Source organism: Perca fluviatilis, chromosome 22 (genome assembly GCF_010015445.1).
Source record: "Perca fluviatilis chromosome 22, GENO_Pfluv_1.0, whole genome shotgun sequence".
NCBI classification, from domain to species: Eukaryota; Metazoa; Chordata; class Actinopteri; order Perciformes; family Percidae; genus Perca; species Perca fluviatilis.
Window position 1 is genome coordinate 27,001,468 of NC_053133.1, and position 12,500 is coordinate 27,013,967.

The 12,500-nt window shown below is 43.4% G+C and overlaps 1 protein-coding gene across 5 annotated transcripts in view; it reads right to left on the reverse strand.

Moving 5' to 3' along the window:
• Positions 1 to 12,500, reverse strand: part of LOC120552564 (nebulette-like) — a 67,036-nt gene that overhangs the window by 14,143 nt on the left and 40,393 nt on the right. For 3 of the 5 annotated variants that reach the window (XM_039790730.1, XM_039790733.1, XM_039790734.1), the window contains exons 19-28: positions 9,592 to 9,696; positions 8,533 to 8,637; positions 7,022 to 7,129; positions 6,203 to 6,313; positions 5,959 to 6,069; positions 5,183 to 5,299; positions 4,440 to 4,544; positions 3,898 to 4,002; positions 3,468 to 3,572; positions 1,412 to 1,516 (exon numbers count right to left, since the gene is read on the reverse strand). In XM_039790730.1, coding sequence (XP_039646664.1) covers positions 1,412 to 1,516; positions 3,468 to 3,572; positions 3,898 to 4,002; positions 4,440 to 4,544; positions 5,183 to 5,299; positions 5,959 to 6,069; positions 6,203 to 6,313; positions 7,022 to 7,129; positions 8,533 to 8,637; positions 9,592 to 9,696 — 1,077 coding nt within the window. The remainder of the gene's footprint in view (positions 1 to 1,411; positions 1,517 to 3,467; positions 3,573 to 3,897; positions 4,003 to 4,439; positions 4,545 to 5,182; positions 5,300 to 5,958; positions 6,070 to 6,202; positions 6,314 to 7,021; positions 7,130 to 8,532; positions 8,638 to 9,591; positions 9,697 to 12,500) is intronic. The other 2 variants (XM_039790732.1, XM_039790731.1) reach the window with 2 other exon arrangements.

Sequence of the window (12,500 nt, forward strand, 5' to 3'; positions counted from 1 at the left end):
TATTGTATATTATTTTTAATATCATTTTTATATTACTATCTTTAATATTTTATATATTATTTTTAAATTATTCTATATGAATGTTATTTTTTTAAATATTTATAATCCATAATAATAATGTTTTAGCCTTAGTTTCCAAATGTTAATAATTGTTTATTTACATTATTTTTATCCCTTCTTTTTATTTTGTTTTATTCTTTTATTTATTTATTTTTAACATTTTCTTTAATTGTTGTAATTTTTAGTCTCGCAAAAATGTATTTATTGTGTATTTAATATTTTTTGTCTGTGTTGTTTATTTTTTTTCCATGTGAAGCCTTTTGGGCTGCATGTGTGTATGAAAGGTGACATGCTAATAAAGTTGAGTTTTGTTTATCAGAATCAATAACATGGAAACACTTTACGGGCTGAACTCTGTGTGGGAAAGCTCTCAAGACTCCTAACCCGTTTGTTATCGCTAAATCATTTTCAATTACGCAAAAAATTAAAAATAAAACTCCATATCACAGCAAGACTATTTCTTTATCACTTCCTGCAAAACCCATTGTGCATTTTGATGTACGGTAGTCTTTTTGTGCACGACTATCAGGGCAACACAGATTGTGTAGACACAGAATTCTGCAGAATTTTCGGCAGATTTACATTTTTTTAAATTGAATTTTAACCCTTGTGTTGTCTTCCCATCAACCACGAACTCGTCCTTCCAGATCAAAATTGAAAATGAACTTTTTTTTGCGCTTTTCCGATGTTTTTTGGTCGCTTTTTCTGATGTATTTGCTTTTGGTGCTTCTTTTGAAAAAACCCTGAGCTGGTCTTATAATAGGTTTTACACTTATTCTTGGAATTCATGGTCGACAAACCTCATTTATATCAAATTACACATACGTTTTTAGTTAAAAAGGCAGAAATTATGAGTTATTTTGACTAATAGTTAAGATCAGAGGATGTTGAGTGGATCACACATGGGTATATGTCAAAGTTTAGTCCGGATACTGTTTTGAAACCATGCGAATGCTATAAGATGAAAAAAAAAATGTAATAAAAGTAATCATTAATTTTACCTGAAGAACGTTAGAACCATCCATGTTATTTTTGGGCAATTTGGTCGAAAGAAATCCATATTTCTGATATAAAAAAACGTTGAAAGTGGGTCAAATTTGACACAACACAAGGGTGAACACACCTCCACCCCAAGCAGAAAAAACAGATGGCTAAATTCTGAAGATCTTCATCAGGGATCACTGCTAAAAAAAAGCATCTGCAGATTCCGTTTGGGTGTGATGACTATTAAGTGTATATAAAAAAAAAAAAATATATATATATATATATATATATATATATATATATATATATATATATATATATATATATATATATATATATAAAGGGTAATGTGTGCATGTCTTTGTACATCACTGATCTTCTTGGCGTTCTCTCTGGCGAGGACGATCTCTGGCGTCTCTGTGACCGAAGACATCAGGCCTCTCATCAGCTTGGAGTCCCAGCAGTAGCGCAGCTAGAGGGCGACACAGAGCTGCTGTAAGAACACACAGGCTGTCAAACTATATTACCTCCTACTATCACCACGAATATGTATCACAGTATTTTTTAAGATTCTGGCATTTTCACGGTACTTTCTTTCTTTTGCTTGACTGGGCCTTTATAAAAGGTTTATAATGGCTTATTCTACTGTCAGGAGTTCATAGAATATATAAAAACATTTCAATGTCTTCATGTTTACTCAAAGCTTTGATTACTAAAAGGTCCGATGACATGGTGCTCTTTGGATGCTTTTTATATAGGCCTTAGTGGTCCCCTAATACTGTATCTGAAGTCTCTTTTATATAGACCTTAGTGGTCCCCTAATACTGTATCTGAAGTCTCTTTTATATAGACCTTAGTGGTCCCCTAATACTGTATCTGAAGTCCCTTTTATATAGACCTTAGTGGTCCCCTAATACTGTATCTGAAGTCTCTTTTATATAGACCTTAGTGGTCCCCTAATACTGTATCTGAAGTCTCTTTTATATAGACCTTAGTGGTCCCCTAATACTGTATCTGAAGTCTCTTTTATATAGACCTTAGTGGTCACCTAATACTGTATCTGAAGTCCCTTTTATATAGACCTTAGTGGTCCCCTAATACTGTATCTGAAGTCTCTTTTATATAGGCCTTAGTGGTCCTCTAATACTGTATCTGAAGTCTCTTTTATATAGACCTTAGTGGTCCCCTAATACTGTATCTGAAGTCTCTTTTATATAGACCTTAGTGGTCCTCTAATACTGTATCTTAAGTCTCTTTTATATAGATCTTAGTGGTCCCCTAATACTGTATCTGGAGTCTCTTTTATATAGACCTTAGTGGTCCCCTAATACTGTATCTTAAGTCTCTTTTATATAGATCTTAGTGGTCCCCTAATACTGTATCTGAAGTCTCTTTCCTGAAATTCAGCCTTGGTGCAGAATTACAGCCACTAGAGCCAGTCCCACAATGAGCTTTCCTTAGGATGTACCATTTCTGTGTCTGTAGCTATTGAGGAGGAGAGGGGGGGGGGGGCAAGGTGCAGGGTGGGGGGTGGCCTTGACCAACTGCCACTTTGCTCGTTTGAAAGCCATGATGCTCTCTTCTCTTTCTCTTCTCTCTCGGGGGGGCAAATTCTCTGGGAGGGCAAAGCAGAGAAAGGGGAGGTAACCTTGCTCCTTATGACCTCATAAGGAGAAGATTCCTGATTGGTCCATCTGAGCTTTCATTTTCTCAAAGGCAGAGCAGGATACCCAGGGCTCGGTTTACACCTATCACCATTTCTAGCCACTGGGGGGCCATAGGCAGGCTGGGGGAACTCATATTAATGTTAAAAAACCTCATGAAGTGAAATTTTCATGCCATGGGACCTTAAACAACATATACAACAACGTTATAAGAAGGATAGTCTATGTCCACGCCCTTTTGTCCAAAAAGTTGAATCCGTCTCAACTTTATTACAGTATTGAAGGACAAACAAAAAACTAATATTCAAAACCCTAAAATTGAAAATCGAACACCTACCCCAACAAATGAACATCCGTACAGTCACATATTGGGATCCAGCCCTACTTCTAACCAGTAAAAGTATGTTTTCCAACGATTTCATACACAAGAATTGAATTGTTTGAGCCTCAAAAGGGTTTGGGGGACGACCCCCAGATCTACCCCCCCCCCCAAATGTTGAAACAAAACCTAGTACGTCGTCATGGTACACAATTAGTTGTATGCCTCCCGTTGTATTGGTTTGCCGTCTTATGGACATAATGCGAAGAGTTAGGGTTAACCCTAACCCTAACTTTGAACGCCTCATGATGGCTGCCACTTAACTACTTCCGGGTCCCTAGTCAGGCTTAAAGGGAAAACATGGACTATTTTAAAGCTGATCTGATCGACAGGGAGTAGAATAACAGTGTGTGTGTGTGTGTGTGTGTGTGTGTGCTCACAGAGCTGATGTGTCTCTGGTTGGCTTTGACTCTCTCCATCTCTGGTGTCTCTGACACCAGACTGTAGCGTCCCTTCAGACGCTCCGCTTCGTGCTTATACTTCTTCTGTAAGGACACATGGAACCAGTTAGAACAGAGGATTGGGGGCAGATCTAAAATGTTCTTGAAGTGTTTTCCAGATCTGCATTGAATAGAAACTAAAAGCTGCTTCTGCACATTTGGTTCTGACCCTGGAAACAGTGAGCAGGCCTGTCCCAGATGATCGGGAGAGGGGAAAACAGAACCACTTACTACAACTAAAGCTCAGCAAAATCAGTACATTTTCATATAGAAAACAGCCAGAAAGGAAGATTTTGACTTGAAAAATATTTTTTACACACACACACACACACAGACACACACACACACAGACACACAGACACACACACACCTGGCTGTAGACGTCTTTGAGGTAGGAGGCGTGCAGAAGTTCAGGAGTGTCTGTAACCGTCCCGTAGGAGTTTTCTCTGAGCTGCTCCGTCTGCTTGTTGGACCTCTGTCACACACACACACACACACACACACACACACACACACACACACACACACACACACACACACACACACACACACACATATATACACACACACACACACCATCAGCTCATAGTTTGTTTCATAAAGCTATAATAACTTTCTTTAATTCATTTTTATTTTTGGTTCCATATCTGGTCATCAGTCTAAATGAAAGTCACTTGGCATATTTTAAGGTTTGGTTCTGACCCTGGAAACGGTGAGCAGGCCTGTCCCAGATGATCGGGAGAGGGGAAAACATAGAACCACTTACTTTTTTGTTGATAGAAAGCATTTTAGACCACGACTTGTTGTTTCCACACACACACACACACACACACACACACACACACCACCACACACAACACACACACACACACACACACACACACACACACACACACACACACACACACTTACCAGGATCTCTGAGGCTCTTTTGGCTCGTTGCATATCGAGAACGTTGGCGCTCAGCTCCATGCCTTTACCCACGATGTCCGTCTCTAAATCCCTGCGGTACTCCTTCTGCAGACACACCGACACACACATCAACACTAAACAGTCCCATCTCTTTACTCTTTTAGTGTGTGTGTGTGTGTGTGCCTGTGTGTGTGTGTGTGTGTTTGTGTGTGTGTGTGTGTGTGTGTGTGTGTGCCGTGTACGCGTGTGTGTGTATGTGTGTGTGTGTGTGTCTGTGTGTGTGTGTTTGTGTTTGCCTTTGTGTGTCTGTGTGTGCCTGTGTGTTCCTTGCGTGTGTGCGTGTGTGTGTTGTTGTGTTTATGCGTGTTTGTGTGTGCGTGTGTGTGCGTGCGTGTGTGCGTATGTGTGTGTCTGTGTGCGTGTGTGTGTGTGTGTTTGTGTCTGCCTGTGTGTGCGTGTGTCTGTGTGTGCCTGTGTGTGTGTGTGTGCCTGCGTGTGTGTGTTTGTGTCTGCCTGTGTGTGTGTGTGTGTGTGTGTGTGTGCTTGTGTGTGTGTATGTGCTTGTGTGTGTGTCAGTGTGTGTGCCTGTGTGTGTGTGTGTCTGTGTGTATGCATGTGTGTGTGTCTGCCTGTGTGTGTGTGTGCGTGTACCTGTGTGTGTGTGTGTGTGCGTGCGTGTGCGTGCGTGTGTGTGTCTTGTGTGTGTATACGTGCGTGTGTACGTGCGTGTGTGTGTGTTTTACCTCGTTCAGTATCTGATTGGCATTTTTAACCCTCAGCAGCTCAGGTGTTTCCTCCAGCCCGACGCCGGATAAGCCCCGCCCCTTAACTTCCTGCTCCAAGTCCTTCCTGTACGCCTTCTACACACACACAGCGAAGGGAGGGTTGGAGAACGAGTCAATACTCCTTAAATACTTTATTTCATCTCAATGATGGTCAACAATGGAATATATCATTTTGAAATGTCCCGACTTCTCCCTGTGTTCCATGAGCGTGGCAACCATTAAGGCTTAGAGAAGAACTGTCTTTAAATGCCCAGTGTTTCCGGAATATACCGCTGCAAAAGTAATGCAATCGCTGCTTCATAACATTATGAAATGGTGTCATGAAATCACTTTGAGGACGAGCAACTGGACCAGTGACAGGACGTCCATCACTCGCAAAAAGTCATGACAACCAAATAAACAACAGCGCGAGTTAATAACAGCATGTGGGTGCCTGAAGAGAAGAAATGCTGTTACTGACTCGTGCTGTTGTTTATTTGGCTGTCATGAGATTGGCGTGTGATTGACGTCCTGTCACTGTTCCACACAGCTTGGAAGATAGCGTTATATGGGTACTGAATTTGATCAATTTACTGAGTAATCAGACCACAAATGAGACAATGATGAGCTCGCTATAGCACACGCTATATAGTTTTTGAAGTGGCTGTCCCCCCTGATGGTCCCCTTGTGTCGTGGCCCTCGTAGATGCTACGTTTGAACCCAAACCTCCCCCTGTCCCAGCGCTGCTGCGTTACCTCGCTCAGCAGGCTGCTAGCGTGGCAGGCTGTCAGGTATGCGGGGGTCTGGTCTGCGTCCACCAGGCCTGTACCCTTAATCTGCTCCTCGTACTCCCTCCGGTACTCTCTCTGAGGGAGGGGGAGAGAGAGAGAGAGAGAGGGGGAGAGAGAGAGAGAGAAGCATTGTGTGATGATAAAACCTAAAAATCTAACTATCTCTGTAATAAGAAACACACAAAGTTGTGGTACTCCTCTGCGTTACCTCGCTCAGCAGGCTGCTAGCGTGGCAGGCTGTCAGGTATGCGGGGGTCTGGTCTGCATCCACCAGGCCTGTACCCTTAATCTGCTCCTCGTACTCCCTCCGGTACTCTCTCTGAGAGGGGGGAGAGAGAGAGAGAGAGAGAGAGAGAGAGAGAGAGAGAGAGACACACAGCAGATTGAGATTGAGAGCTTTTTGTTTTGGAGACTTTTACGGTGTTACGTGCTCCCTGCCCTGTTCTCTTTCCTCCTCTCTGTTCATCTCAGGTGTTCCCAATCTGTGATTGAGGGTGGCCCCGCCCCTGGATATAAGAGGGAGACAGAAATCGCTTGGGGGGAGATTGAAGCGGCACAGATCATCGTTGTCCTTTTGTTGCTTTGTTATTTTTGCTTTTGTGTTTCTTTGTTTTGAGGATGGAGGTCTGGTAGTCTAGTTTTCGCGGCTTTGTTTTGTTATTAGTTAGTTTACTCTTTGGTTAGGGGGGGGGGAAGTTCTGGGTCCGACGGCCCTTGATGGGTTGGCCTAGGCTTCTTCTCTTCTTTTGTTCATTTTGGCCAGACCTCCAGACTCTCATAGTTTTGGTTTAATTAATTGTAGTTTAGTTTGTGAATAAATTTTGATCTACATTTTCTACCTTCTGGTTTGGTGTTATTAGGTGTTGATGGTCACTTTTTAAATAGTGTTTGTGTGTGGCCGTAACAACGGTTAAGGTTTGTCTCCCAGTAGTCGTCTCTTGAGTCACTCACTACGTAGTTTCCAGGATCTACTTCTCACTCCTGTGTGAATAAAGGAGCGGTGATAATAGAAGCAGCAGAGTTTCACCTCGCTTTGCATCTTCTGGGCTTCTTTAGTCACTTTGTACGTCTGAGTGTCTTCAAAGTCCATCTGAGAGCGACCTTTGTTCCTCTCGTACTCCTCTCTGTACTTCACCTGAAACCACAGACACACGGAGAAGGTTTACATGCATTTTCAGATTAAGACATCGTGTGATATTCTGGTATTATTCAGGTTTAAGAGGCATTCTTTAGGAATCTGCGTCTCAATCAGGGTTTTTACTAGCCTGGCTCCGCCCTCCTACGTGCTTCCGCTCAATTTTCATTTTCCTTCAGTACATCGCCTGGGTCTGCGGTATATTCTTTGGGTTTTCTCCGGTTAAATCTTTACCGGTCCAATCAGAGAACAGAGGGAGTGGCTGAGAACGATCACGCTGAGGTCGTGCGCTAGTTTGAGTTGTATTTCCGTGATGGCGAGCGGAGAAAGATGCGAGCGAAGCCATTCGGTCCGTTGTGGCAACGCTGCCGAATATCCAGAAGTTAAAGCCTGAGCAAGAACAATCTTTGCTGAGTTGTGTTGGGGGCCATGATGTTGTGGACCCTCCTCCCCCCACGGGGTTCAGGAACAGTTTGATTTTCCAGCTCGCTCCGTTAGCGGTGAAGGAGTTGGCTAAGGCTAACGCTAGCGATGCTAACCCGACATCACGACAAAACGTTAGCGATAGGTTTTGGCAGATCCAGAGTGGCTCTGGGCAGATCCAATAGTTTTAAACTTCAACAGAGTACCCGCCTTCAAGGGAGTTAACACTTGACAATGGAGAGAGGCCAGACTCTCTGGACTAATGAAATGTACCAGAGTCTGGTAGGACCAGGCTAGTGTACCAGAGTCTGGTAGGACCAGGCTAGTGGACCAGAGTCTGGTAGGACCAGGCTAGTGTACCAGAGTCTGGTAGGACCAGGCTAGTGGACCAGAGTCTGGTAGGACCAGGCTAGTGTACCAGAGTCTGGTAGGACCAGACTAGTGTACCAGAGGCTAGTGTACCAGAGTCTGGTAGGACCAGGCTAGGTTTTTACTGCAGTTTGTGACAGTTTACGGCCTCTTGCCTGTTTACGGCTTACAGTCAGCTCTGTGTGCGTTGTGAACACAAACCAAGCAGCCAACAGTTTGCAGGGCTGCAGACCCGATAAGAAGGAGAAACACTGCAGCTACTTTTAAACGTCATCATCACGTCAGCCTTCTTAAGAAGCCGGTTAAAGGAATAAAAGAGGGAGGCTGAGTTCAAACGCTCCAACAAGTCCTCCACCACAGGAAAACGTTGAAAATATCCTACTTTTCCACAGCTGGATGTAAACAGACTGTTAGTGGAACATTCACAGTCATTAGCCATGTCAACAGCTTAGTCGGAATATTGTCTTTTTTACGAAATAAGGGCACAAAAACTGAATGCTATGTGCATGTAAACATAGTCAGTGACTCCTAACCACGGAGAGAGAGAACATGGGCAGCAGAGGAAGAGGCAGCATCTGTGTGTGTGTGTGTGTGTGTGTGTGTGCGGTCACCTGGCTGTGCAGCACTGCGTTCTCCCGGTGGTGGAGCTGTTCAGCCGTGTCCAGAGCCGTGTGGTACTGAGCCTTGGCCTGCTTGTACTCCTTCCTGTACTCCACCTGGAGACACACACAACACACACACACACACACACACACACACACACACACACACACACACACACACACACACATAAAAGGACACAGTCACTCTCACAAATAATAAAATAAAAACCACACACATACGCTCAGTCTGCTATATTGAAAAATTAAAGAGGAATTACTTGTCCTTGTTTCCCACACACACACACACACTCACACACACACCCCACCACCCCCACCCACACCCCAAACACACACACACACACACACACACACACACACACACACACACACACACACACACACACACACACACACACACACACACACACACACACACACACAGTGCATTTCACTATCTTTGTGGGGACCTGTCATTGACATAATGCATTCCCTAGCCCCTTACCCTAACCTTAACCATCACAACTAAATGCCTAACCTTAACCCTTACCCTAACCTTAACCATCACAACTAAATGCCTAACCTTAACCCTTACCTTCACCCTAACCATAACCTAATTCTAACCCTAATCCTAAAACCAAGTCTTAACCCTCAAACAGCCCTTTAATGTTGGGGGGTCCAGCATTTTGGCCCTACAAAGCTGTTGGGACCCCACAAGTATACTGGATTCCTGGTTTTTGGACCCCACAAATATAGTTAAACAAGAACACACACACACACACACACACACACATACACACAGCCCTGGTGTGTCTGACTTTCCCCTATCTGTTGTTTCTGTGTTTATGTGTAGATGCTTTTGGGTCTGTAGACTGTTAACATGTCATCATTTCATGTCATTTTTTCCCCCTTTTCCAAATATGCTCCAACACACTTCACTCTGCCCACAACCTGTCGAGAATCTGGCTGTTTCATGTTCACTTTAAAAACTGAATTTGCCCTTTTTAGTTTGAACATGTGTGAGGATATGGTGTCGTGTGGTAAAGCCGGCGAGCGGCGGCGGCGCCGTACGTCGCTCTGCAGCTTGCTGGCGTGCAGGACGTGCTCCAGCTGCAGCAGGTTGGGCAGGTCTGCGGAGCCCTCGGCTCTCTGGCTCGGCTTGGTTTTATACTTCACCTGCAGGACAGAAAACAAGTGTCCACGTTAGGGCTGAAGACTCTGGATTTTAAAAGGATTAATCACAGGAAACATAGAGTTTTTTTCCCGCCATTAAAGCGCCCATATTCTGCTCATCTTCAGGTTCATAATTGTATTTTAAGGTTGTACCAGAATAGGTTTACATGGTTTAATTATCAAAAAACACCATATTTTTGTTGTACTGCACATTGCTGCAGCTCCTCTTTTCACCCTGTGTTCAGGTCTCTGTTTTAGCTACAGAGTGAGACCTCTTTTCTTCTTCTGTACTATCTTTGATTGCACTCGCACATGCTCAGTAGCTCAGGTCGTAGATCATGTCAGCTAGCTCCATAGACAGTAAAAGAAAGGCTGTTTCTCCAACTTCAGTCAGTTCCAAGGCAGGACCAGCTGGGAGACTTCTTCTAAACCAGGGAGCACATGGAAGTAGTTCTTTTGGAGATTATGGAGAACTTGTGTGTGTTGTAGCAGTGCTTTGCTATTGAGAACGAGCTAGCATGCTAGCGTTAGCCGCTAGCATGCTAACGGTTGTGGTTAGCCACCTCGTTTCGGCTAGTGACGTAGAAAGCCGTGCAGATGTTGACCAGCTCACCAGGAGACTGAAGGCAGGACACATTCAGAAACCAGATCTCACTCAGAACAGAATGGATGGATTGTTTTCAAAGTTTGTATGCGTGTGGAAGCACCAGAGACCCAAAATAACACCCCAAATCCCAGAAAAAGTGATTTTTTCATAATATGGGCACTTTAAAAAAGGTTTCATTTTAAAAACATAAATCATAAAGTCACGTTGAGTCTAACTTTCTGATGGTGTTCTTTCATATTGTTTAAATCAGGGGCCTTCAATGTTTTTTTAAGCCAAGGACCCCTTAACTCAAAGAGAGATGGAGCAGGGACCACCTACTACATATATTGCATTAAATTAAGTTGCATAATAAACTGGGCCTACAATAACGTGTAGGGCAGCCGAAAGCCTTTATACATTTGAGATACATACATTTGCATAGAATACTAAGCTATTAAAATAATAATAGTTGGCATGACTTTATAAATCATGATTTAATGTTACACAGTGGTAGTGTGGCCCAGGGAATCGTTAGGAGGAACTGTATCTGTGGATGGTTACCTTAGTGACCACCTCACCAGTGAGGATTTATATTTGCTAATAAAACTTTAAAAAATTAACAATAATTTGGAGCCCCCGCCCCCCCCTTGCAGTGACTCTGAGGACCCTCCTAGGGGGGGTCCTGGACCCCCTGTTGAAGATCTCTAGTTTAAATGATGTGCAACACCTCCTATTTAAACCACTCTATCTTCGGGTTGAATAAAACTAGAGCTGCAAAGATGAATCGATTAGTTGTCGACTATTAAATTAATCGCCAACTCTTTTGAAAATCGGTTTGAGTCATTTTTTATTTGAAAAGTAAAACTTGTGTGATGATCAGCTTGTTTAAATGTGAATATTGTTCTAGTGTCTTCTCTCCTCTGGGGCATATCTTTGAGTTGTGGACACAACAAGAAACTACGCACTATAGCTTCATATCACTTCTCAAAACACATTTTTATAGTCTTTATGTGACGTTGTCTTTTTACTGGCTTTGATCCGTCTTTTCTTAGCGTCTTTTTTTCATTTCATTCGTCGTTTTACTGTTCTTTAAAAGGTGCTCCATCTTTTATTTTCACTGCTACAACGATGTGTATATATGTGAGCTTGTGTAGTGATTTGCATGTGGGTTTTGTCTCTTGCTCTGTAAACTGTTGTTTTTAAAAGGTGCTATAAAGATAAAGTTGATTATTTTATCGCTTTGTGGGCCGCAGTTTTGAAGCCTCGAGTTTGGCATTTTGGGCCATCGGCATCTTGTTTTTTTTTTTTTTGGAGCCAGAAGTGACCGAGAGGGGGCGGAGCTTGGGAGGAGCAGGGACCGTGGTAGAGACGGGTCAATCACAAGGTAGACTAACCTGACTCCACCAGATGGATTGCTTCGCATTTGCTCGGCATATCCATCTGGGAACTTTCCGTTGGAGAACTTTTGGGAAGGGGCGAAAATCCTGGTTAGCTGATTGGATGAACCAACTGTCTATCACCTATGTTGGTGATAGACGGGGCCGAATCAACCAATCAGATCCACGAAGCGTATGAAAATACAACCACAAGCCAGGCTACCCCTGCTGCTGCTGCAGGCAAATCATCGCTCGTTAGCTCAGCAAGCAAGCAGCATGTCGGTAAAGGAGATTTGCCGTTTGTGTAACGAGAATTTAGGAATAAAAGGCCCCATTTCAGGTTCCCGGTCCATATTCCAAAAGAAGAAGAGAAAAAAGCATTAGCGAGCGGCTAACAGAATTAGGGCTACCGCTGTCTGAAAATCCTGGTCAGCTGATTGGATAAACCATGTGTCTATCACCACCTAAACCCACCTCAAAACCAACGCTGATTGGCCCGGTCATTTGGCGAACGGCTCCAAATTTTCTCTATCTCAAGATGCCAGACTGACCTGGGAGTGGAAAACTGGAGCTCGCCAGATCAGGACGGTCTCACCAGGCTAAAGGTAGACACGGCCTGTTTAAAAATAAATGGGAGCATCATTTACTGAATGAACATCGTGCTGTATTGATGAAGAATTGAAACCCATGAACTCATTATGAAAATGTTTACTGAGGTAATAAATCAAGAGAGAAGTGGGCTCATTTTCTCATAGACTTCTATAGAAACAGACTTCTTCTTGGAGCCAGTGGAGTCGCCCCCTGTTGGAAGTTACAGAGAATGCAGCTTTAAGGAGCTCCAGCGT